A 26,452-nucleotide genomic window follows, 5' to 3' on the forward strand; every position below is an offset into this window, starting at 1 on the left:
ATGGCATTTGATCCACTGAAACCTATTGAGGTGTACACTGTCTGGCACTTCTGTGATATCAAATTTTGATGGTGCATCAGTGATGTTTTTAAAAGCCACAATGTTTTTGAAAACTGAGTATATAGAGAATGTGAAGGTAGAATTGTACTTTTAAGAGGTTTCCAGAGGCACAATTCTGCTTTAATTTTTTTTACCCTGTTTATATCCTGCTTTTCTCAATCCCAAAGGAAATCAAGGGGGCTTACATATGGCAATTATTCAATGCCTTAAACACACACAAATCATTAAGCTTAAAATAAATTGGGTTAAAATTAATACATATTAAGCATTCAAAATCATTACATACAATATTAAAATCACATCATCCAGAAATGTAGTCTAAGGTCATTCTGTAGTCATTGCACATGTGCCGAATCCATTATTGTACTAAGCTATTCTCCGAAAGCCTGAACCCAGAGCCAGGTTTTTACTTTTCTTCTGAAGACTAGGAGGGAGGGCGATGAACTAATGTCACGAGGGAGGGAGTTCCACAGCTGAGTGGTCACCACTGAGAAGATCCTGTTTCCGTCCTCATCAGTCATGCTTGTGAAGAGGGAGGGACCGAGAGCAGGTCCTCCCCTGATGATCTTAATCTCTGAGGTGGTTCATAGGGGAAGATATGTTCAGACAGGTAAGCTGGGCCGGAACCATTTAAAACAAGTGCATGTTCTCTGCATTCATTCACTTAAAAGAAAACTGATTTTTTTCTATTGCCACATGTTCTGTCAAAATTCAGCAGTATGGTGATAAATTTGACAGTAGCAAGAGGAAAAACAGTAGAAAGGATTCATAGAACTGTGCCCCCTCCCAAAGCAAATAATCTCAAGGGTGCTCATGTAAACTATATAGGGACTCAGTTTCTCTTACCATAGCAATTACCATTCCTATGATCAGTCAAACCATACACATTAAGATAATATTAAATAAATGCCTGTTTGTTGATCAATGTATTTTATTGGAACTGGGAATAAAGCAGCAGGGTAATGCCAGGAGAGTATTGTGTTAGTAGATGCTCATAGAATCCATGTGGCGCTTTGAGTGTTGGACTATGATTCTGGAAGATCAGTGTCTGAATTCATCCTCAGCCATGGTAACCTTGGGCAAGCCACTCTCTTTTAGCCTTAGAGAAAGGCAATGGCAAACCTTTTCTGAAGAAATCCCAGTCATTATGGATCTATGAAATACACTGATTCACGCCTGGCTGGTGGCACAAAGCATTGCAGGAAAAGTCTTTGTGGAAGTTAGAAAGGAAGATATTCTTTTCCTATCTTTTGAAGCTTCCACTTCATCTAGAAACCTTTCCAAGAAAACCTAGGATAAAGTTGTCATTGTTCAGAGCAACTTGAAGGCCATAAAGGTGGCAACAGAAAAATGTGACCATTTTACTGGTAAAAGACTAATGACTGAGAGCTACAGATTATTAAAACAGACACAGTAGTAAATAAAGGAAGCCAGCACAAAAGTTTATTTGCAGATACAATGAATTCCTTCCTAGCTCCTTTCTGATTGGCTTAGACTTTCCTCCTTCCTCTCTTCTCAAGAGAGACTCTTTCTACTTCCTTCATGAACCGAAGACACAATTCCTCCTGCCATGGCAGGGCCACACATTGTACTGCCACCGGGAGCCCAACAGCACCTTCCACAGCCTGCAGGAAAAACACAGATAAGTATAGTATTATTGAGAGAAAAAGTTAATTTGTAGCGCTCACACCAGTCAGAAAGCTTTCAATGTTGTTGTGACGTTGGCTGCATCTGCACACAGTTGCTAACTGAACATGCAGACACCCGTGCCCCCCAAAAATATTTTTCCAAACTCTGGTTGCACCTGCTGTAAAATAGTACTGACAGTAAAGGAAGTCAGCCTCACAGATCTTTTGCACAACCAAGAGGTTCAACCACATGGTTTCCATGCATAGCAATTGCCCTTTTTTGGTTACTCACTGACCTCCTTCATTCTAGTATCCCAGGGATCTCCATAGTGCCCTTTGTAAAGTTTCAACTCCTCCTCATCAGCTGGAGTAACTGTACTGACTGGCACAACTCCAGCAGGAAAATTCAAGACATTGTATAGGTGGGTATAAGTAGTAGCAACTGAAAAAGAATATATACAATGTATCAAAAATTCCCCAAGCTTTGTTATCAAAATTAAAAGCCCCAGAAATGTGATATTTATTTATTTACTGTATTTATAACCTGCCTTTCTCACCCCAAAGAGGTCTCAACTCATAGTAAGAGAGTTTCGCCCAGAAAGAGACTATTTAAATTAAACTATTTTAGAACAATTCTACCAAGAAAGGGTTTTTGGGAGGGCGGGGATACAGCTCCAAAAACTCCATGTTGACCTAGTATTCTGGGATCTGTAATCCACAAAGTTAACTTTTCCCTTCACTGTCTGTACCCAGGTGTATGAAAAAAGATGTTGTATAAATGTATAAATATAACAGGATGAAAAGCTATGCTTTAGGAAAATGGCCTTGTAACCTTCTGAATTTCCTTTTCAATGAATTTTGAAACTCATTTAAAAAAATCCTAAATGTAAAATGGTCTAGTACTAGAGGGTGGCACAAAACTAAAAACCATTATTTAAAGTAGCAGTATGCCAGATGTTTGGGATTTCAACTCACAGAATCCCTGACCATTGACCATGAGCCTGGAAGAGTCCTAGGATGGAGCCCTGAAAAAACGAGTGGCTAGTCATGTTCTCATTAGGTAAACTGGGAGGGGGGGGGGGAGCCAGGCAGCAACGCAGGCAATGTGGATCACAGGACAACAGTTTTCCCGCTGCCCATTAGATTTGCCCCTCTGCCCACAGATGCCCCCGCTGTCCCCTGGCTTGAGGACCTCAATGTGATGAAGTCCTTAAAGTCCAAAGATTTAGAAGCACTGGTTTCAAGAGATGAGAAAGCTATCAGAAATGGCAGAGTATTGTTGAGGAAGTCATCAAAGGCAACATATAAACCTCTTTGGAGGAGCTGGGAAAGTGTTCTGGTAAATGCAGCTCAGAAAAGTGTGCATTGTAGGTATGCCATGTAGAGCACGTATCGCTTTCACCATCCCTAGTCTTTCCTCTATGTATCCATCTACTGAAGAAGATTGCTTATCTTCTTAAAAGAGAAAACAAGATTATCTAGTTTGGTTTCATTCAAGTTGTAGAACATGACAGAAAGAATTTGAGAAAATGTCAGGCACTCATGAAAAGATGTCAATGTTGCTGTTGAAAACTTACAGAAGAGATCTGATCAGAGCTTGCAGCCATTTCTTTGAAGAAATACACCCAGGGCAAAGAGAATATAACAGTCATATACTGGAGAACCTGCCTGACTACAAGTATTACATATTTTCTATTTTTTCTGCATTCTCCAAAAAGATGTATCCTAATTTATCTTCACAACTACCCTGTGCGGTTGATCAGAAGGGATTTAGAATCTTATGGTTGGGAGGAATTGCAACCTTATGTCATGCAGATATACACAACTAAATCACTCCAGATTCCCCCAACTTATCCAAAGAGCTTCATGGCACGGTGGGAACTAGGACCCAAATATCTAAAACTTAAACATATTAAAGCAGCTCAAAATTGTGGACATTTCCTTGCCTTGAAGTTTTTGAAAGGGGTGAGACAGGACCCTTGTCAATTTGAATGTTTCTTTTACCAAACACAAACTATGGAAATCTACCCAAGAGGAAGCTCCAGAGCTCCCACTTTCCTATTGGCAAAACACATCTCAGGCCATATAACAGCCCTTCTGACTTCAAAGCTTTGCTGTGCAAGGTATTTAATATTTTAGTGCCTTTCTCATTGCCAATTGCTGATTTGATATAACAGCAGAAGGTGCTGCAAGCAGTATTAAGCAATGCAATTTAAGTACACATACTGTTGCATTCCCATAATGGTTTATTTCTACTAGTTGTTTTGTTGCTTTGCAAAGCTTTAGCCTCTATCACTTCATAAACATTTATGGGCATTTGGATTTTAAAGACTGGGAAGAAAGGGGGTTGCCATTTCATGCATATGCATGTCACCCAAAGCAAAACACATATAATGTCTTTGGCCTCCATGATCTAAACTTTCTATTCTATAGTCTTTCTCCTGTTACATGGAGGAAAAGATCACTCCCATACACATGATGATGTACCTCTGCTACCAGAGCCGGCCCTAGGTAATTTTCAAGTGTAGGCGAACAGAATTTTGGGGCTCCTGCCAAACCAATCAATGAAAAATAAAAGCGTTGTATAAGCGAAAATGTTGGATAATAAGGATTAAGGAAAAGCCTATTAAACATCAAATTACATTATGATTTTACAAATTAAGCACCAAAACATCATGTTTTACAACAAATCAATAGAAAAAGCAGTTCAATACATAGTAATGTTATGTACAAATTACTATACAGTAGAGTTTCACTTATCCAACATAAACGGGCCGGCAGAACGTTGGATAAGTGAGTATGTTGGATAATAAGGAGAGATTAAGGAGAAGCCTATTAGACATCAAATTAGGTTATGATTTTACTAATTAAGCACCAAAACATAATGTTTAACAACAAATTTGACAGAAAAAGTAGTTCAATACACAGTAATGCTACGTAGTAATTACTGTATTTACGAATTTAGCACCAAAATACCACAATGTATTGAAAACGTTGACTACAAAAATGCGTTGGATAATCCAGAACGTTGGATAAGCGAGTGGATAAGAGACTCTACTGTATTTGCGAATTTAGCACTAAACATTGAACAGGGGTATAGGGTAGTGTGGACTTAGATAACCCAGATAGCCCTCAGTATTAAAAAAAACTCTAAAATCAGGACAATAAATAAAGAACAACACTCTGAAAACAGAAGAAATCCAGACAGTAAACAATCAGGGACAGCTAACACCTCCCAAAAAAAGATTCTCCCAGGCAAGAAGAAGCCAGGCCTTGAATCCACAGGGCCATTAAATGCTAATCAAGGTGATTAATTACAACATTCACACCTGCTTCAAAGAAGAGTTCTTTCTCCCACCCTGGACCTTCTACAGATATATAAACCCCACATACCTAGCTTCCAAGTTCCCACAGATCTCTGAAGGCCCCAAAAGTGGGCTCACGTGGTGCGAAGGTGGGTCCGCGCCGGCCCGAAGGCCCAGCGTGGCCACCGGAAGGCCCGAAGGAGAAAGAGAAGGAAAGTGGCGTCCTCCTCCCAGGACGATGGCGCCCCCGGGACGATGGCGCCACAGGCGAGTGCCTAGTTCACCTTATGGTTGGACCGCCTCTGTCTGCTACCTACCAAAACCTGTCCACCAAAATATTTGTACTTTTATTTTCCTATCTCCCTGCTAGTACTACTACTCAACCCCCTGCATTATGTGATTTTTGTGTGTGTCAGGAGTGACTTGAGAAACTGCAAGTCACTTCTGGTGTGAGAGAATTGGTTGCCTGCAAGGACGTTGCCCAGGGGATGCCCAGATGTTTGATGTTTTACCATCCTGTGAGAGGCTTCCCTCATGTCCCCACATGGGAAGCTAGAGCTGAGAGATGGGAGCTCACCCCACCCTTCTCACCCAGGGGGACTCAGGGTGGCTATGATTCTCAGCTATTCTGCAATAGATGCTTTGCCAAACTGGTAAGTTCACTTTGCAGTTAACCCTCCTCTCCTGAGCAGAGAGATAAAGATGGAGCTATTTCCTTGGATTTAGCCTATCAAAGAATGATGGGTAGTCCAGGTGTTTTGTATATACTTTTGCTAGTTTATCTGAAAGTTTGCCTAAGGGAAGGTTATTTAAGCAGAAAATATGAGTAACCCTCCTTTTACCTTAATAAAGTTGTTAATAGGAATCTGAAGTCTGACTGCCAACTTTGATCACCCTAAGGAATTTTCTCTCACATGCAAGATTGCTTGATTTATGCTTCTCGGCCTTTTGGCTAAGATCAAGTATGATTTATGCTATATGAAAAACTCAGGGAAGTTATTTCTTTGGATATACATTTCAAAGCTAGCTGAACATTATATATTAAGGAGTTCTGGATATTCAGTTGGCACTGCCTTTCTCCCAGATAACTATCTACCACTTTGAGGGCTTTCTTCAATCTAAGAGCTAACGGTGACCAGAAATATTGTAGCAGAATTTAAGGATGTAGAACCAGGACTGGGACTACATACTGTAACTACACCCTGCTTTGGACAGTATAAAAAAATCAAATAAGCAATCAGAGTAGACAAGATACGGGTAGACAAAATAATCAGCTATTGGTACCAAATAGTTTCCCAGCATATCCAAGATTGAAAGCTGGCCCCAAAGCAGGACAAAGTACAACATCCAGTTTGAGTTTCCTCCATTCTTCAATGAATTCTTCACGGTAAGCCTGAAAACAAAGATAAATCAATAGCTATTATGTATCACCATTTTAGACTGCTTGTTATTACTTAGCAAGGCAAAAATGTGTGACAATCCTCATGTTTTAGACACTGGTCTGCAGAGATTCTAAAAAACCCAACAGGTTTCCAGTTCTCCTAACAATGGAGGAAGGCCTGAATTAGTGCTCAAGAATGTGTTTATTTTTAAAGACACCTGAAAGCTTTAAGTCATGAGACTCTTAAATACAGAATGACTGAAGGATATTGGTGTGGGTATGTAGCTTCAACCGCCTAATGACTTCTGAAAACCTCATGAATTTCATAGGGTTTTCTTAGGCAAAGAATACTTAGAGGTGAATTTTCCCGATTCCCTCCTCTGAACTATAGCCTACATCACTTGTTAGTCACTGACAGTCTCCCTAACCATGGAGGACCCTGATTTTCTACCAAGATTGGATAGGATCTGGTGCTGTTAAAGTATTTAAGCTTCTCCTGATTTTATGGCCTCACTACAATCCCTCCTATCTTTTCTGACATTCTTATTACCTCTTTGTCAGTCAATTGTGCCCTTTCAGCAATCAAGCTCTGACAAAAATACCCTTCTCTGCAAATGTGAAACCTTGCTTTCAGAATCCTTCTTGAAGTTAGATTTGGAAAAACAAGCGAGTCGTGCCCTTTTGACACTCAGCATGAAAGCCCTTGTTCAGATATCAAATCTGGGCCACTAAAAGAACATGACACAGCAATTTTATGATATACATAAAGTCCGACTCATAAATATTTTATTTGTCAAACTGATTCAATAGACTCTGATTGACAGACCTCTGGAGCATTTCACTTTTGTACAGTACATAGCCTGATCAATCTGGGTGTCAGAGACTACTCCTTGCAAAAATTCTTTTGAAGAACAGATGCTTCTGCATACCACTTAGCCCATATCCCAGATAAACCAGTTTTCAAGATAGAAAGTGGTATCTGCACTGCATCTGTGTTGTGTACCAGTTTCTTTTAAAGATCCACTAAAACAGATGTCAGTACAGATAGAGAGCCACTAATTTAGATATCAGATGCAACAAAACCTTCCTGACCAGAATGGTTCTTTCAACAACCTAAGTATCTTTCTAACCCCAACTCTAACAAGAAGATGGGATGATTATCAGAAAGATATCAAAGTTAGGCAGAATTCCGATTAAAGAACAACCACCTAAGGGTTTATGAGCAATGCATTTTTTTTCATGTCAGGAGCGACTCAAGAAATTGCAAGTTGTTGTGGTGCGAGAGAATTGGCCATCAGCAAGGGCATTGCCCAGGGGACGCCCAGATGGTTTACCATCCTGTGGGCAGCTTTTCTCATGTCCCCCCCCCCCGGGAAGGTGGAGGTAACAGATGGGAGCTCACCCCACTCCCCGGATTTGAACTGCTGACCTTTTGGTCAGCAGTCCTGCCGGCACAAGGGTTTAACCCATTGCACCACCAGGGGCTCTATGAGCAATCTAAAAAAAGAGGGCATAAATAATGGCAAATGTGCCTTGTCTAATTAGTTTCAAAGGCAAACAAATGCAGTAACACAATTTAATCAACATGCTTATCTCTGCTTGTTTAGCAACTCTGCACATGCTCAGACTAATTATGTAATAAAGACAGGGATTATGCTAAATGTAATCCCATTATAATTCAAAGAAGTGTAAAATTACCATTCGGTCAGCATTATTCTTCCAGAGGTTTTTCACTGACCTAGCAAATTTGCAAAATAAATGCAAGTTAACATCAACATTTCTAAAGATTTTTTTCAAAGAAAAATAATCACAATTTCCCATATTTGTACATCTATGTTTTCAATCACTGCCACATGCTATGGGTAAAATTATCTCCATAAAATGTCAAATTAAGGGGTTTTTTTTGAGGTCTCCATCAGTCACTGGTAACAATCACAAACTTTTAATGCTGCCATATGTTCATTCAGAACTGTCAGACAGCTGTTCTTACAATACTGTTAATTTTTTTCATGTCACTGTTTGTCTCATCAGAAGAAAGACATTAACAAAGAAATGCAATGTGTCCTAGTATCACGACTATGATAATAATCAGAGAACACATTAACACATCTGAATCTTCATTTATCACATTATATAGGCTCACATCTGTTAAAACCTCATTAAATCAAAATATCCATATGTTCCCAGTTAGGTTAAAGTAAAATTATATATTTCCCCACTTCCAGTAGAACACTGAATTATATATAGGACTGAAGTTATAACAATAAATTTTGGACAACCTGTACTGTCTGTGATCATGCATTCTGCTGCCCTCTAATGGATGGAACTTGTTATAAAAGCCCATTTTCTTTACATTTGTTTGCAAAGGGACATTGTTGTGGTGCACAGTAGCGTCTCACTTTTCCAGCATAAATGGGCCAGCAGAACATTTGATAGGCGAAAATGTTGGATAATAAGGAGGGGTTAAGGAAAAGCCTATTAAATGTCAAATTACGTTATGATTTTACAAATTAAGCACTGAAACATCATGTTTTACAATAAGTCTGCCATTTGTTTGGGAGCATGGTTACACTTGTGTTGTTGTTGGGCATGTTGGCCCGCTGCGCATTGCTGCCTAGAGAAACAGCTATGGATCCGGGTGGGAGATAGACTGCATTGGATAATACAGAACGTTAGATGAGTAAAAGTTGGATAAGCAAGACTCTACTGTACTTTCAAGCCATTTCTGAATTATGGCAACCTTAAAGTGAAACTATCATGGGTTTTCGTGGCCAATTTGTATGGGTGGGGAGGTGCTGTTGTCTTTGCTTCCCTCTGAGACGGAGAGTGTGTTGCTTGCCTAAAATCACCCAGTGGGTTTTCATAGCCAAGCCTGTGGCCCTTCCACACAGTTGTATAACCCAGAATATCAAGGCAGAAAATCTTACAACATCTGCTTTCAGCTGGGATATCTGAGTCCACACTGCTATATATTCCAGTTCAAAGCAGATAATGTGAGGTTTAATTCAGCTGTGTGGAAGAGGCCCTGGTCTCTCCAGAGCAATAAAGAGGGCTGTTGGTATCTTACACATATAAGTGTTAGTCCATTTATACATCTGGTTGTAATTTTAGGGTTGATGCATAACATGGTTGTGAAAATAAAGTGTATGGCACCATGTCACATAATTGTGCAGTGCACACTCATTGCATGGTAAAGCATGATTGTGCATTATGCCAAATGCACATTTGGTTGTGCAGTGTCACCATTCTGCAATGAGATGGTCTTGTTTAACTGAAGTATAACTCCATGAGTGTAAATTTCACACTACATCACTTTGACCTTGGCCAAACATTATCCCTGACTGGCATCGTAACAACAAAAAGATAAGTTATGCTATAGATTTCAGCCACTTTAGTTTAACTTTGTTGTTATGTGTGTACCCTGGGTTCTTATAAAGGGCAGGTTATAAATAGAATTCAATAAATAAGCAGCATTAGAAGTCATTATAAATTATATTCAACTTTCTTACCCTACTCCAAGAAGTGCATGTAGATGTCTGGAGATTCTTGGAAACTGAAACAAAATATTGTATTAGTAATCCAGTTGATTGCTCATAGTAAAATATAGCTCAGTTCTAATCTATCACAAATAGCCAGTGGATCCACCTTTATAGGGATGGCAAGACCACTCTTGATTTTTCTTGCCAGCTCTTCTACAACTGCTCCAAGCAGAATGGGGGCTATTATCCTTTGATGATCCTTTGAAGGGAATGGCCAAGCAGCAGGAGAGCTCTTGCTCAAGTTGGATTTACCCTGCCATATAATGCAGTTTCAGGATGCAGTTTAACAGCATTGAGCTGGATTATATGAGTCTACAGTAACATATAATCCAGTTCCAAGCAGTTAAACTGCATTCTGAAACTGCATTATATGTCAGTGTAGATCCATCCTCAACTTAAGGCAACAAGAAAATCAAAAGTGGATTTGCTATCTTATGTAGGAGATCCACTAGCCCCGATTTCAGCTGAACTATCCCAAGACCAAGTCCTAAGACATCAACTCAGAAGATGAATGTGTCACACTTTATTGTTATGTATGTTCACCAGCCTTTTCATACTACGCAATTATAGCACTATGATTCCATTTTAACTGCCATTGTTCCATTTTATAGATTCCTGTGGTTTGTATTTTGATGAAACTATAGTTCCCTGGACAAGAAGTCTAAATATCCATTGGACATCATGGCCATTAAAGCCATGTACACAAAAAATTGAAAAAAGTCCAAAATGTATTTCTTATAGTTGTGTATATTCAGGTCATTTCCAATTCATCACAACCCTAAGGCAAACCTCTCATGGTGTTTTCTTGGCAAGGTTTGTTGGGGGGTGTTGCCTTTACCTCTCTCTGAGTCTGAGAATGTGTCACTTGCCTCAGTTCACTTATTGGGTTTCCATGGTTGAGTGGATATTCAAATCCTTGTCTCAGAGATTCTGAAAGCAGCACACAAACTACTACACCAAACTGACACTGCTAGAATTAGAGGGGGAAATGTGCCAATCTGCTTTAATCAACAGTGAAAATGCTTTAAAAATGTTAGTGTTATGAAAATAATAATAAAAATTGGGACAGGGAGAAACACAACAGAATTGAGAACTTCCTTGCCTCTCATCCCTTATAGATACATATTTGGCTTCAAATGACATGGTGCCAATACTGCTGCATTGCAGTAGTTAGTTATCTGAGTCGCCGACAAGCAAGTTCTGGGGGGCAAACAGCACCGAGTTCTTGAAGGACAGAACTGTGCACAGCTTGCCCTTCAACTTTTAAACTCCCCTGCAGTTTTCCAACTGTTGTATACTGATTCAACTGTCAGTCTTGTTATGTGTGAGGAATGCAGACTGTGTCAATCTTGTCCTTTGATTCAGACTGCATAAAATGCAAGAATGTGATATTTAAAACGAGACATGTTCTATCTGACATTTTTATCTTTAAGAGTAAAATGCCTAATCATACTGATGGGCTAATTCATTTCTAATGTCCGATTTCACCCTATCTTGTAATAAGTATAGGAAGTCACCTAAATTGATAAGGTTCAATCCAGGTAATATCACTTACCATGATTTCCAAAAAAGAGAACAGATGTACTCAAATTTCCCCAAAAAAGGAATGGAACTTTGTCACTTGCAGCCATAGCTGGGGCCTTGGGAGGTTTTTTCCCAAACAGTGTCAACTCATAATAAAGCAAAAATATTGTGAGCTAAAGACATATTGGGGGGGGGGGGGGTCTCAAACCTACAAAGCTGTCAGAGCAAAAGAGCAAGATTTGTGGCAATGCCGCAATTTCTGTGTCTCCACTTTGCTTTCAACCCCATCATTCTTTAGAGAATGGGATCATCAAAAAAGCAGCGTATGAAAACCTGAAACAGGCTGTATCAAGGTCATTATTCTTAGATTATGATTTTCCAGTTTGGTTATTCCACTTTATAAGGAAGGCAGCTAGAACTTGATTTCAGTTTACAAGATAGACGGAGGCGACAGAGCTCTAAATGAAACAGTCATTCTGAGATAGCGTACAAGGAAAAAACAATCAACTATACAAGTTTATATTATGATTCAGCTGCAGCTTGAAAGAAAATGGAACATGGTTTTCTCTAAAGATCCAGAGCCACTTTCTGATTTAAATATTAACAATAGCAATCAATGCAAATAGCAAGTCATAAGCTTCCTCTAAGAATGTGCCACTAGAGAACGTGGAAGCAATCTCATTTTCAGATGTATAACAAAGGCTTCAGCACATTTCCAAGGACACTAGAATAAGCCTGAAAGTTTATTCTTGGCAACCAAATAATCTATACAGACATTTTTGGAATACTTGGCAAAAATATAAAAATAAATTTGCTCTTTTCTTCACTGCATCTTGAAAAAACTTGGCCCAGCAGTAGTTCCATCACCTAGCATCTCCAGGCCAATTGTATTCATCTTTACTCAGCTGTAAGAAACATTAGGTTCAAGGGAGTTTATTCCTAAATATGGGGCTGGGCTGTGGCACAGGGGGGGCCGGGCTGTGGTGCAGGCTGGTAAACAGCTGCTGCAATAAATCACTCTGACCATGAGGTCATGAGTTCGAGGTCAGCCCGTGGCAGGGTGAGCACCTGTCAATTAAAAATAAAATATAGCCCCTGTTCGTTGCTGACCTAGCAACCCGAAAGATAGTTGCATCTATCAAGTAGAAAATAAGGTGCCACTTATAAAAATGGGGAGGCAAGTTTAACTAATTTACAACGTTGGAATGAGGAAGTGAGGAAGTGCTATTTCAGTGGATGATGAAGCAGCTGCTCCCCCCTGTGGCCAGAATCGAACATCCCCTCAGGAGAAGGTTAAATTGCCTCTGCGTCTGTCTGTCTGTTGTCTCTGTCTTGGTTCGATGTGTTTATGGGCATTGAATGTTTGCCCTATATGTACATAATGTGATCTGCCCTGAGTCCCCTTCGGGGTGAGAAGGGCGGAATATAAATACTGTAAATAAATAAATAAATATGTTCAGGACTGCATACTTAAGCCTGTGGATCATCAACAAAGTTTGGAAAAGATCCTCTTTTTGGACAACAACCCCGGTAGTCCCATCAATTGAGGATTCTTGGAATTATAGCAAAAAGTAACTTTTCAAGTCTGCTCATTAAATGCCCATGTTCAAACACTGCCCTGTCTTTGCACTTCCTTATCAAATTGCTGTCTGTTCATGAAGTTATATCAATGTACCTCCTCAGATCAAAATCAGATGTTTGAGAAGAAGGATCTTAGTTCAGCAAAGAGCTTAAGAGTGAGATAGCTAAGTGCCTCATTTGATCTGTCCTCTTCCACCAGGCTTATGTCAGCTTCTGGTGCAATAAAAAAGCTTTACACCTTGCACAAAGACCTCCATGGTATGAATGCTCTCTTGTCCAGATAATAAAATACAAGGTGAGGACAACAAAGAGAATGGCACCTGGCTTACTGAATCCAAAAGGCTTATCCATTTGAAACCTCTCAGGAATGAGGAAGGACTCTCATTCTCAATTCTACTGCCAATTTTTATTCACGTTTTTCAACTGTTGTTTTTATATGCCTTTTCCCTATAAATTATAATAGATTTATCTATCTTTTCCCCCAGTTGTGTGGTGTAGCCTTCTAAGAATTGAACCAGGGTTTTGAATTACCACTTAGCGAAGGAAATCCACATAGTAACCTTGGGCAAATCATAGGCTCCTTGGGCAAAGCAATGGACACATCTCCAGACTCAAAAGAAGCCAGTGGCAAACTTCCTCTGAATACATCTTGCCAAGAAAATCCCATAACAAATTTGCCTTAGAGTCAACATAAGTCAAAAATTCCTTAAAGGAACATAATAACAAAAAAAATATTTTTCACCCAATACAAACTAACAAGCTTGGAAAAAATTCTCTTTTTTGACTGCATCTTTCAGAGCTTCTCAAAAATATAGTCACATAGTCAAGAAGCTATGACACTCACCACCACCACCAAAAAAAGGAATTTTTCCAAGTTCTTGTTGCTGCCAGTATGTAAGTATCCAAACATGAAATATAAAGGTGCCAGTCCCCGGTTATGTTATCCTGTGCTTACTTGTCAAGACTACATTTAAGCTGTGACCAAATTGTGGAGACAGTTCCTACTGCCTTCAGAAGGGCAGTATAATATGTGTGGAAAATGTCTCTCCATAAATTTACTATATAGCAATGCAACTCACCACAGGAGATAAGATGAAAGCTAGAATGCTCTTCAGCAAATTTGGCAGTCTGTAACAACGTATCTGGTTTGTCCAAGTGGAATCCACAAACTCTCCATTGCTGGAAGGGTGAAGAGAGAAAACAAGTAGGTAATTCTACAGATTCTGTGCCAACTGACTCATTTTCAAGGGACAACAAAAAGGTGAGTACTGTTTGGGACAGTGCACATTATTAAGGAGCAGGAGTGAAGGTATTTTACATTTAGTGCATCTATTTTCTGGCTAGCTATTGGAAAGTATGTTCACTTCATAACCATGTTTGCTGAGGCACAGCTATTCCTATTATCAACACACGTGTATTTCTCCTTTTCAAAATCAGAGGAAGTCATGAAAACTACAAATGTCACTGGTCAAGATTTGGAGGGTGGATCTGAAACCAGATATATACTTTTCAGACTGGAACATCAACAACAGTTTTAGAGACTTGACCATTTTTGTTCAATTTATGTGTCATGGAATGTGTACTTGGAACTATAAGATGCCAGCTTTAGTTTCAAAAGGAGAGTAAGAAGAATAATTTTGTCTGATCTAAGCTATAATCTCTTATATTTTCAGAGACATAACCATTTGCTAAGCCATTTGAGTGTCTACTTACAATTTTTCCACTAAGGTAGAAGTTCCATCAGCAAAGAGCCCTTTAGTGAAGAGCTCATCCACCAAAAAATCAATTTGTGGGGGAGTGAAGGGTATGAGCTGATAATGAAAAAACAAGAACAAAATTTAAAAGGAACATTTATAATACAATTATAACCCAACCTTTACATGTATATAATGTAATGGAAAGTGAAAAAAGATTTTTTTTAAAACCCTAACAATACATGCTTGATAGAAAAATAAGCTTATCAGATTTCTACTATGTTCCTAGCTCCACAAATATTCATTTACTCCACAATCAAACAAGAGATGAAAGCATAAGTCTGAATAAGTAGCAGACATTTTTGGTGAAGTAGAGCTCTGCTAGAGATGCAAAACACTTAATGAGGCAAAACTGGAAATATAAATTTTAGTCTGTAGTTGACGAGTGCTAGAATGTAATAGTAACTGCGGCTACAGAGATGTAAATCTTTGATGATTTTATCCTTACATGTGAGGATGAATAATTATTACAGTTTTCTCCTTGCTTTGAAGAAAATAAATATTCTTCTGAAGTACCCACTCTGTAAACTAATGCCTAATTGTGTTACAAAGGAATTACTCAGTACATAGAATACATGGATCATTTTGCATAACAATCCCATTTTCTGAGAAGAAAAAAAAGGTATTTACAAGAGGAGTCATTCTGTGCAGAGAATCCCACTATTCTTCTAATATGGACCCCAAAGCTGCAAAAAGGCTAAAATAATGTGTGGTGAAATGTTTAGAAAACAGAACAAGGATTTTCATGCACACACAAAAAATCTCATAGGTTTTTCTATGCAGGACAATTCCTCCGCCACACCAGTGAATATTGGGAGAAAATGTGCAAGATTAGGCACTGGTCTGTTATTCTTCCTGATGGGAAATGTGGAAATAGAGTCTGCAGCAGTTAGTATTCATTGGCAGTCTCCCATTCAGACACTAACTCTCTATAACAGTGGGTCCCCAGATGTTTTGACCTTCAACTCCCAGAAATCCTAACAGTTGGTAAACTGGCTGGGATTTTTGGAATTTGTAGGCCAAAACACCTGGGGACCTACAGGTTGAGAACCACTGGTCTATGAGCTTACCGTATGCCCTGCTTCTTGAAGGAGTTTTCTAGTTTCCTGCACAGCTCGTCTCATGCTGGGAGATGACTGGAAATAACCATCATCATCGTAGTATCCAATGCGGAGGGGCCTGGAACTAGAGTAAATCTGCAAAGAGGTGGATTTTTGTTTAATGCTTGACCACCACATAGGTAAAGGTAAAGGTTTCCCCCTGACATTAAGTCTAGATGTTTCCGACTCTGGGGGTGGGCCTCATCTTCGTTTCTAAGCCGAAGAGCCGGCATTGTCCGTAGACATCTCCAAGGTCATGTGGCCGGCATGACTGCATAGAGCACCTTTACCACATAAGCGGGATGAAAAATTCCTCAGAAGTTTCTGGATTTTCATAGCTCACCCAGCACTAAAGGCCAAGGGCATTCCACTTCTTTCCATAGGAATGCCCATCAAACGGCAACAACTTGTTCATCTCTACCTACATGCAGTCTAAACTCACTATCTGTGTGGGATACTCAGAGTTTGCATAGATGCACAAAATGACAAATAACAGCAAAACCTACCTAAATGAAGGAAACTGGCTGAAGAAGGTCCTACAAAATGCCTTAGAGGTATCATAGTTTGTTGGATTTCGATAAATGAAACCACAGATGCTGGTCACAAAGTTTTTTTTATTTGGGGGGGGGGGTCCTACTACACTACTGTACTCATTTGTACTAATACTGTCATCATACAGTGCACTCACTAAATGACAATGGGCTCAGTTATATATCTGGATTGGATTAAGGGATTTCCTTTTGCCAGGAAGTTCTGAAAAGCACACTGGCTGGTGTGTAAGCAACCTATGCCATTAACTCTGGTTTACTTGCCCTGTCCTTCTCACTTGAAGATGAGGTTTTACTTCAAATTTCTGAACCCTGGCAACCCTCCCCACTTGGTGCATAGATATAAGACCTCCATTTTCAAATGAATTTAGTGCCATGTTTCAAATATTGCTCAGCCCTCTGAACTTGCTATTCTTTCCTCGGTTGATACACCTAGCATAGGCCAGAACTGAGGCTGGAATACAACATTGCATGTCCTGTGGGTATCTATTTACAGTTCTTTGTATGAAGAACTTGGCAAATTGTAACACACAATCACATCATTGGGGGGGGGGGGGCATAAACTTCCATTATAATGATCAGAAGAATATCATCAAATTTTCCATTACCTCTTCATTGAAGGGCAGTGGTGGCACAGCTAGATCCAGGTGAAACATTTCATCACAGAGAAGGGCCTTCATGCACAGAACCAGACTGTCCACATTTCTTGCCATTGGACCAGGCACAGAGATGACTAGAAATGAAAGAGGGAAATAACTAAACATGTGGAGAAAAAACAGATGTGGCTTTGGGGCTGCCTTCCAGACATTAGGTTATTGACTTGCATAATAGTGCCCTTAAACTAGTGGTTCCCAATGTTGAGCTATCACTGCTAGAGGCAACCAACTCACTCTGGCTTGGTGACAGGGCAGGGTAACCCTATAGTTGTTGTGTGCCTTCCAGTTGTCTGCAACTTCTGGTGACCCTAAGGTTACCCTATCATGGAATTTTCTGAGGCTGAGATTATGTAACTTATCCAGGATCACCTAGTGAGTTTCCATGGCCAGGTAGGGAATCATGCCCTGGTCTCCATAGTAGTAATCCAGCATTCAGACCATTATACCACACTGGCTCATCACTACAATTTATGGTAATTATCTGAGATCTCCTTTTGTGACAAGATGCAATTACTAATTGAAGATACAAGATAAAACCATGGTTTAGTGGCTAGTTGTTGTGTGCCTTCAAATTGTTTCTAACATACAGTGATTCTAAAGTAAGCCAATCATGGGTTTTCTTGTTCAGGTAAGGCCAAAGGCATTCCAGATTGCCTCAACTTGAGCCATATTAGACTTCATAGTTCATAACCAGAACCGTGAATTGGACTGGCAGCCAACAGAACTGTTGGAACAAGAGAACTGTATGCATTTTATAATCCATACATAACTCACTTATTGTTCATACTCAAGGAAAGAAACTTGAAAGCTTCCCTGTTAAGTAGGGAATGGACTATAATTTTCCATTATGGCTAAATAGAGGAAAAATATAGTTGAATCACAAAGTATGATATTGAAGAGAATGTTGATCCTGACTTGATTAAACATAGATAAAATGAAACACTGGGGATGTTCAAAAGCCAGGCAAAAACTCTGAAACTCTTTTGTTGGTCAGCTGAAACCGAGAAGTGCATGATAAACATTTAACATGGCACATGTGCTTTGTTTTTAGCTTATAGCAGCTGTAAGGTGAATCTATCACAGGGTTTTCTTGGCAAGATTTCTTCAGAAGCATTTTGCCTTTGCTTTTCTCTGAGGAGAATGTGAATTGCCCAAGGTCCCCCAGTGAGTTTCCATAGCTGAGTAGAGATTCAAATCCTAGTCTCCGGGGTTGTAATTCAATGCTCAAACCGCTACACCACACTAGCTCTTATGTTTGCATAATAAATAATTTTGTCAGTAACATATCTAACAGTGGCTTTTTATTGTTAGGTATTGGAATAATAGTACAGTATTGCCTTAGTTTGCAAGTCTGACTATTATGGCGCATACCTGAGGAAATTTTTTAGTGGGAGGGGAAACTAAGCAATCAGAGGAAAAACATCTTCTTTGATGTCTAGTATGACCTTGAGTTTTGTATGTGAAACCTGAGCATAGCATTGACCTGCAAATCATTTGCTATAAATGTTAATAGACATAAATCTGGTGTGATGAGAGTTTTAAAACATGTGAACTGATACTTTAAGAGGCTAAATATATATGCTAATATATATTAATATATCAAGAAGTAGCAAAAGAGACATACATAATTATTTCCTGTGAAGGATGATTATTAAAAGGTTATGGCAAGTCTCTGGAAGTCCCCACATGAAATCTGAGCTCACTACAACTCATGAGATAGCAGTAGGGTAGTGTCCATGCCCCCTCTGAAATATAGGGCAATAATTGCAGGATATCGTAAGATTATAAGGTAATAACCAATTCATGACAAAATCCTATAAAAAACTATTAAAAAGCAATACTTTCATTAGGATAAACTATAATTCCAACATTTTTGAACTTATGAAAAAAGAGGTATAGCTATGCCTTTGATTTTTAGCCACTATTGGGTATGAGTATTTGTTTATTTGCACATATGTTGTGTACATGTGCACATACACAAAATTTTCACTTGATGCTGTTTTTATTCTTTTTATTGGACAATTTTCAGATTAAAAGATTTTCCTGGATGCACAGGTAAAAAGAAGATCAAAAAAATTAAGCCCTTTGCAAAATTAAGCTTTGTTATAAATAAGCAATAATGTCATCATTTGCCTTATTCTCCTTTTGCATATAGTCTACAGAATATTCATGGCAGCTGAATACACTAAAATGTATCTTTTCTTCATTTTAAAAATATAACTAATCACAAAAAGAAAGAGATGGGCAGTTGACTCTTCATAAAAGGGCATTTGGGGCTGAAGAGAAAGAGCAAAAGAAAACAATTTTGAATCCCAATTGCTTATCAGAAGAAGACCACCATATTCATCAAAGGCCATGGTACTTGTTTTGAATTTTCCCCTGAGCTGAGTAAAAGTTTCACCTCTAGCTTATATTTTATCAGTGAGGAAGTTGCTCACCTGAGTCCATTCCAGCTATAGGAGTGGTAGAACCTTTGTCGCTACACAAGAAGAAACGAGAAAAGTAAATTAATGATGGAGAAAAGCCAAATGACAGAGAGAGCCAAAGAGACCCAAGCCATGAAATGCAAGTGACATGTGTCAAAGGATGTTACTAATAGCGGCAAGCTATTGGAAAGCCATTGGAAATTCTGCACAGGGCACCTTCGGTATTTTTCCCTCTGATAGGGAAATATTATAGGCATCTTTCATTATCTCTAATTAACATTCTAGCCTCTATAAATCTACACATAGGAAAGAGCTATCGGACACCCACCTTTTGCTGAAGCAGATCATGGATATTTTAACTATGCAGCTTGCATACACTGTGGATTCAAACAATTTCACTTCCCTTCTTAGAGTTTAAACCAGAACTAACAACAATTTGCAGAGAGATTTGAGCTTTAAGTGAAAACAGGCTCTGGACCTTCCCCATGTTTAATACTTTCAGTGGCACAGCCCACTTTTTAGTCCAGAAGTTAGGGGTTACGCTGCTAATACAGTTCTCTCCACCACCACCACCTCCCATCCCCAGTGTTCTTCCACATATATAGTCAAATTTCCTTGAAAACCGATGTATCTTCAAGTACTTGGAAAGTTTAGCTATGTGTGAAATAGCATCTCATAAAGGGCTGGCATTGCCTTCCATTAACTCAACTTTTGCTTAGGGAAAGAAAGCTGAGATCTTACTATTTGTGGTGTATATGTCTAATGCTGAAATGTGAGTAGAAATACAACAGGGCTAATTGCAGAATCTGCTTTAATGCCAGATCTGGATTAAACAGGCTTCTTTATAAGGGAAATTTGAATAAAGTCATCCTTGAGGTTTTGAGAGATGGGAAAAAAAATCTGTAGGGTCTTCCTCAATTAGCAAGGGTAAGAAGAGGCAAGCAAATGCTCCAGACCAGAGCAAAGATGTCTTCACAGAAAGACAAGTTGGATTTGAAGAAGCACAAATGCAGGGTGAAAGAAAGAAATGTTCCAAGGGAAAGGCATGCCGAGCAAATCCTTGTTGTCCCATCCTTCCATCTGGAAAACTGTGTCCTCAATGTGATAGCTTATGATGATGAATGAAGAGGGGGCAATCACTGGTCTTGGGTCACTATTAACCCAGCATTTTTTTCAATTTGGCCCAGCTCTTTCAAGACAGTTCTTTCCCCATCACAATGGCATTTGGCTCCTGAGTCAACATTTTTATCTATCTCCTATTCTCTCCTTCCTTCTTCCCAGGAAATATGAGCATGAAAAAATAAGAGGAAAGACCAACAGGTTGTCTGGAGAAGCAACTATGGAGCATACGAGCAGAGGTTCTTAACCTGTGGGTCCCCAGATGTTTTGATCTTCAACTCCCATAAATCCTAACAGCTGGTAAACTGGGTGGGATTTCTGGGAGTTGTAGACTAAAACACCTGGGAACCCACAGGTTGAGAACCACTGGTCTAGAGCAATGTACCATTGTTCAGGTCTGTGATGTCTCATGGGCCTTGTAGTCCCGTTCCTAGTGCTATTGTGGCAGATGAGGAGGAAAACTTGGGATTTCCACCGGTTCAGCTTGAATCGGAGCCTCGCCACCTGGAGGATGTTTGTCCTCAGGAAGTTAACCAAACAAGCCTTGGGCAGAATTCTCCCCCGTTTTCCCGAAAGGACAATTATAATATAGAGGAGTCAGGGAGGCAAATCGCCGGAGTCTCAGAATCGCTGCCAGACAATTAGCTGATTAGGTCTGCTTCCCTTGGGAAATTCTAAGGAGTCATGCATCTGGACAGAGTTGGGTTTCACTTCTTGTTCTCCAGGGAAAGTGTTCTGTTGGCGGGAAAACAAGACCCTATATAGGGGTTTTGCCGCAAGGGGAACCTTGCGGAGTCAATTGCTCAGCTTGAGGAGAGAGATCGTGTGTGGACTTCGTATTCCTTGTTCCCTGCTTCCCGGATTTAGTTTCAAGTCTTGCCTTGCTTCACGTTTGCCACGGACCTTGTTTCATGCTTCAAGTTGTCACGTTCCAAGTCCTTGATCCAGCCAAGAACCAAGCCTTTGATCCAGCCTTGTTGTCAAGCTTCAATGGACTAAAGACCTTGTCATCTCCCCACACTATTGCTTGGCAAAGTGTGTGTTTCGGTTAATGGATTATAACTTTGAACTCTAATATCTTATATTGGACATTATTTTCCTGGACTATATTTGGCCTTTCCTGAAAGGTCTGCTTCTGAACTATATTCTTCACTTGTTTTTATTGACTTTATATATTTTTTTAATAAAGATATTAGATAGATTCTGGTCTCTGCACATGGTTATTGGTGCTCTGCAGCCTGGACCCTGACAAGGTCTCTGAGCTCACACATATAATCTCTCTCTCATTATTATACTTCTTCTGGTAGGACAAGAGACAGCTTGAGAGAGAACGAGACAAAGGAGTTTTTTGTTGAAGTATTGCTGTGACTGGTCAGAGCTTCTAAGAAGGGATGGGATTTAGGAGTGACACAAGGAGAAGTTATTCCTTTGAATCAGGAGAAGGCATCTTACAGACACAATGAATCAAGATGTTATCTAGAAACAGATAATGATGGTGGATAATAATGATCTAGATAGCTAATTCTGTAGTCATTTTTGTGAAGTTCTGGGCCACTTGATTTAAGCATGCAAGAAAAAGCAGAGACAGAGACAGAGAATGGACAATGATGGGATGAATCCTATGATTTTGTGAGCATACTGATGTGTATGCATGTGTACATGTATAATGGGTTGGGCATAATGCATGTGGATAGATATTAAGGAAAAAGCAATTGAAAATAAATGATGGATAAAGTACAGGGTTTGTGTATGATGATGATGGTGTCTGAGTGAAAAAGAGCATGGAAAGAGGTGTAGGAAGAGAAAGAGGGGTCAGAGAAGTATTCCACACACCTTTGGCCACCTATCACCAGCTCCAGTCCACAACCACCTCCACTAAATAAAAGTGCCCCTTGATTTGAAAATAGTTCACTGTGTCTGCTTTAATATCATCTAGTTCTTGGCAAATGACCCATCATGCTAAAAGGAGTAGTATTTATGATTCAAGAACTAGCTTGCTATAAATTTCTAAAATTGAAAAAAAGAGTAGAAAGTACATTTCAAGAAAATCTGTGCATACAGTTTCCTTTTAGATTCTAATATGCCTTCTTATTATTCAGTTCCTTACAAACGTTATATGAATACCTATTTGTTTCCAAACTGATGAAACCTACCTCAGCCTATAGCCGGTGGGTTTGAATCCGCAGATCCCACAAAAGCCACAAGGTACTCGGATACTTGCAGCCACATCTGTCCCAATCCCAAGAATGGAGCCTCCTCCTCCAACAAGCGCTGCTTCCCCTCCACTGGAGCCTCCTGAGGATTTTTTGTGGTTGAATGGGTTCAGGGTTTGTCCAAAGAGTGTATTGCCACAGTCAATGCTGAGTAGGAGCAGAAAGGAAAAATGGATTCAATTTCTCTGTTTGAGGCCACTGAGCATGCCCTGGCATAATATGGACTCAGGCATGCAGCTCACTAAACATAATGTTACATCACCAAGGAACTATATGTAAACAGATATTACTGATCTCTCATCAAGGGTCAGTTTTTGTCCATGGAAAAAAGACTATGACAATGCACCAATAGTAGCCCAGATCGCCTTCTCCAATCTTCAGTGCAAGAATGAAGAATCGAGTGAGAGTGTTGACTTGAAAAGTATATGTAGAATTTTTTTTACTCATTTGTTAAAACTGCATTTTTATTTGAATGGCATATTGTTTGCAACGGTGGTTGATGCTTAAGACATTACATCCAATGTTATTCCTTGGGACTATCCCATAACCTATTCTTCTGTGACATCACATAGAATAGTTCTTAGGTCTCAGATTTGGGCCCTGAAATGCCAAGGATGGTTGTCAACTGATAACCATACACTCCAGAGATGAGGTAGTGGTTGTATGCCACCTCCTCATATTAGAATCATAGCTCTTCAAGGTGAAATCATCATCATCATCATCATCATCATCATCATTTAATTACTTATTAATCGCCCTCCATCCAAGATGCTCTAGGTGATTTACAAGATAAAATTGTAAAGGATAAAAATACATACATACAAATATTGATAAAATTAGCATAGATTAAAAGCTCTAGTAAAGAGCCAGGTCTTAAGTGCTAGGGTAAAGGCCCTAACTCACGCATGGCTCTCATATAGGGCGGCAAGGCATTCCATAAGGCAGGGGCAGAAATAGAAAAAGCTTTTTTTCTATTTCAGTGTTACATGGCATTTTTTATATTGCTGTAATATGGTTGTTTTTAATTTTCTTTCAAATTGCATTACTAAGTTTTAGTTTATTCTTTTTTTAGTCACCTTGGGTTCCAGTTTAGAAGAAAGACAATGTAGAAATAAATTAAATGAAGTAAGTAAATAAATTTAAGATTTCTCTGTGTACAGAGAGCGTAAATACTGTGGCCATGTAAATGAACACAGCTGTTAATCTGTATGGTGAATGTTCTTGGCATGGAGGTAAAGCAACAAGAAAACTTTCAGGTTTTTTTATTCCCATGACTCAAAAAAGTCTCAGAATAAAGCCAGCAAAAATGGCAAGCCTAGTTAAACCAATAAGAGCTCACATATGTAATTAAGATTTGTACATTGGAAATATCTTAAAGGGAACTTACTTTAATATTGCCTGGGAAGTGTTGGTCTTTACAAACGGAATTGCTCCTTGCTTCTTTAATACCTTGACTATTACAGAGTCCTCTGGCTCAGGGTGGTCTAGAAATTTCACAAAACCAAGTGTGTTGGGATACCCCTTAAAGAACAGAAATAAAGTCAGTGACTTCCTTTTAGATTTGTGGCCCATTTTCCCATAAAAATATACCAAGTGGAAATATGATTTTAAATGGTATTCTAAAGGAAGCAATAGCAAATACTCCAAGAATTAGATAATACTATCAAATTTTATTAACAATTAAGAAGGACTCCAGACACATATTTCAAGTACTGTGTTATATCCATTGGTAATTTACTTTGTTTCTAAAATAACCTGTGTATTCCCAAAGCTTCCCTATTAGCTTTCAACAGCATACAAAATGTATGAGTGAATCACGATTGCATTTATTTTAGTATCTGCCATTTTTGACAGTATGGAATGAAGTCTTCTGTTCATGGGCCCCTCTTTGCCTTTTCCAGTAAATATTACCTTTCTTACCCTGTTAAAGTAATGAATTGATTATAGAGAGGTATGGTAAATGCCAATACACTGTAAGGCAACTGTCTTCTAAATCTACAAATTAATTGTATGACCTAAACAAATGCAAATATTGCAATGTCTCTATTTCTTTGCTTTAAATTCACTGCTACAACTTTACTGCATGGACCTATATATTATACTACACAGAGAGTGAATTTGTGATCTTCCCCTTATTGTGATTGCTTGGAATTTTTTAAATCACACAGATAAAACAGAAAGATAAGTACAATAGGCTCTCCATTTTTGTGGGGGTAGGAGTGCCGAACCCCTGTTAAAGAAAAACAATTACATTTCTTTTCAAAAAGCTAGTTATTTTACCTGAGAAAATACCTCTAGGAACCTGCAGGTCCTCCAGCATGGCTTTATGGTCAACCTTTCACCATAAGATGGTGATAGAATCACACTGGTGGACCTAGAGATTTCTAGAGTGAAGATTGATCAAATCTATGAATAATCAAGTCTGCAAAAGTTAAATTTGCAAATGTGGAGGGCTGACTGCAACACCAGAACAGGAGCAAAAAAATCAGGAATAAGATTTAGAAACAAGAACAAAAAGTACCTTGCAAGCAACATTTTCTTTGATACTGACAGGGACTCCATATAGCAACCCTTTCTCCTGTTTCTTCACTTCCTGAAGCTGTTCCTCGCATTCTGGAAGGTAGTTTGTCACACAGTTGATTTCCCGGGTTACATCTAAAGCCTTTGCATGAGGAGGAAAACTAGTTAGGGAAATCACATTTAAGAGTCATGACAATATTATCTTTTCTTGGCTGATGAGATATGGAGATTTCAGAGATCTTTCTTCCATACTATGCATATAGTGGATTCTTGGTACCGGGTCTTGGTTACAGAACCCTTTCTTATCTATACCAAAATCTGTGGGTGCTCAAGTCCCATTTATATACAATCAACGTTTGCTTGAATCAGATTGAATCAGTGGACAAAGAATCTGTGGATATGGAAGTCCACCTGTTTATAGTAGTGCATTTGCTGTACAAATGGAGAACACTACATTGCTGCAACTAAATGGCTCCTAATTTAAACCTAACTAAGGGCATGTTTTGACTAGGAATGTTTGACTCAGTTTTCTCTCAGCTATAGAGAAAGTGAATATTTTTGTCTGGATGTCAGGCACTCCAATGTATGAAATTGTTCTGCTTAGAAATATACATGTGTTCTTTGCACAGCAGTCACACATTTGTGTGTGTGTGCAAAAAGTTGATGACCAGAATCCTATTGGGTAGTTATGAATGTGGAACTAAGAATTACACATTTGTGGAGGTTGTTTCCAAAAGGTACGAAATCCATCTGAACAGATTTTACAGTAATTAAAAAAAGTGTTGGAGATATGTATTCATTGGCTATAAAATTTCCAAGCTTTGTACTGAAGTTATTTGAGACATTTGATAATTTTGATGTGCACATAATATTCTACTCCTAACCAACAATGGGCTGCTACATATAACTATATATTTTTTAATTTTTGGGATTGGTACCTTTTGGAAACAAACTTCACATTCCAATTACCGATCTATTTTTATTTTATTTGGTATCTTTTGGAAACAAACTTTACATTCCAATTACTGGTCCACTGAGATCAATGGGGTCTGTTCCCCTGTTGCTAAGGAAGCAGCTGACTGATGTTTTCAAGCCTTT

The 26,452-nt window shown here is 39.0% G+C and overlaps 1 protein-coding gene across 1 annotated transcript in view; it reads right to left on the bottom strand.

Moving 5' to 3' along the window:
* Positions 1-1,477: 1,477 nt before the first annotated feature.
* Positions 1,478-26,452, bottom strand: part of LOC100560843 (vitamin D3 hydroxylase-associated protein) — a 29,139-nt gene continuing 4,164 nt past the window's right edge. The window contains exons 3-15 of the mRNA XM_003220220.3: positions 25,356-25,496; positions 24,222-24,355; positions 22,775-22,981; positions 19,515-19,555; positions 17,029-17,153; positions 15,843-15,968; positions 14,732-14,829; positions 14,098-14,197; positions 9,884-9,927; positions 8,073-8,112; positions 6,278-6,386; positions 1,985-2,130; positions 1,478-1,685 (exon numbers count right to left, since the gene is read on the bottom strand). Coding sequence (XP_003220268.1) covers positions 1,551-1,685; positions 1,985-2,130; positions 6,278-6,386; positions 8,073-8,112; positions 9,884-9,927; positions 14,098-14,197; positions 14,732-14,829; positions 15,843-15,968; positions 17,029-17,153; positions 19,515-19,555; positions 22,775-22,981; positions 24,222-24,355; positions 25,356-25,496 — 1,446 coding nt within the window. The 3' untranslated portion in view covers positions 1,478-1,550. The remainder of the gene's footprint in view (positions 1,686-1,984; positions 2,131-6,277; positions 6,387-8,072; positions 8,113-9,883; positions 9,928-14,097; positions 14,198-14,731; positions 14,830-15,842; positions 15,969-17,028; positions 17,154-19,514; positions 19,556-22,774; positions 22,982-24,221; positions 24,356-25,355; positions 25,497-26,452) is intronic.

The sequence above is a fragment of the Anolis carolinensis genome, chromosome 4, assembly GCF_035594765.1.
Source record: "Anolis carolinensis isolate JA03-04 chromosome 4, rAnoCar3.1.pri, whole genome shotgun sequence".
Taxonomy (NCBI): domain Eukaryota; kingdom Metazoa; phylum Chordata; class Lepidosauria; order Squamata; family Dactyloidae; genus Anolis; species Anolis carolinensis.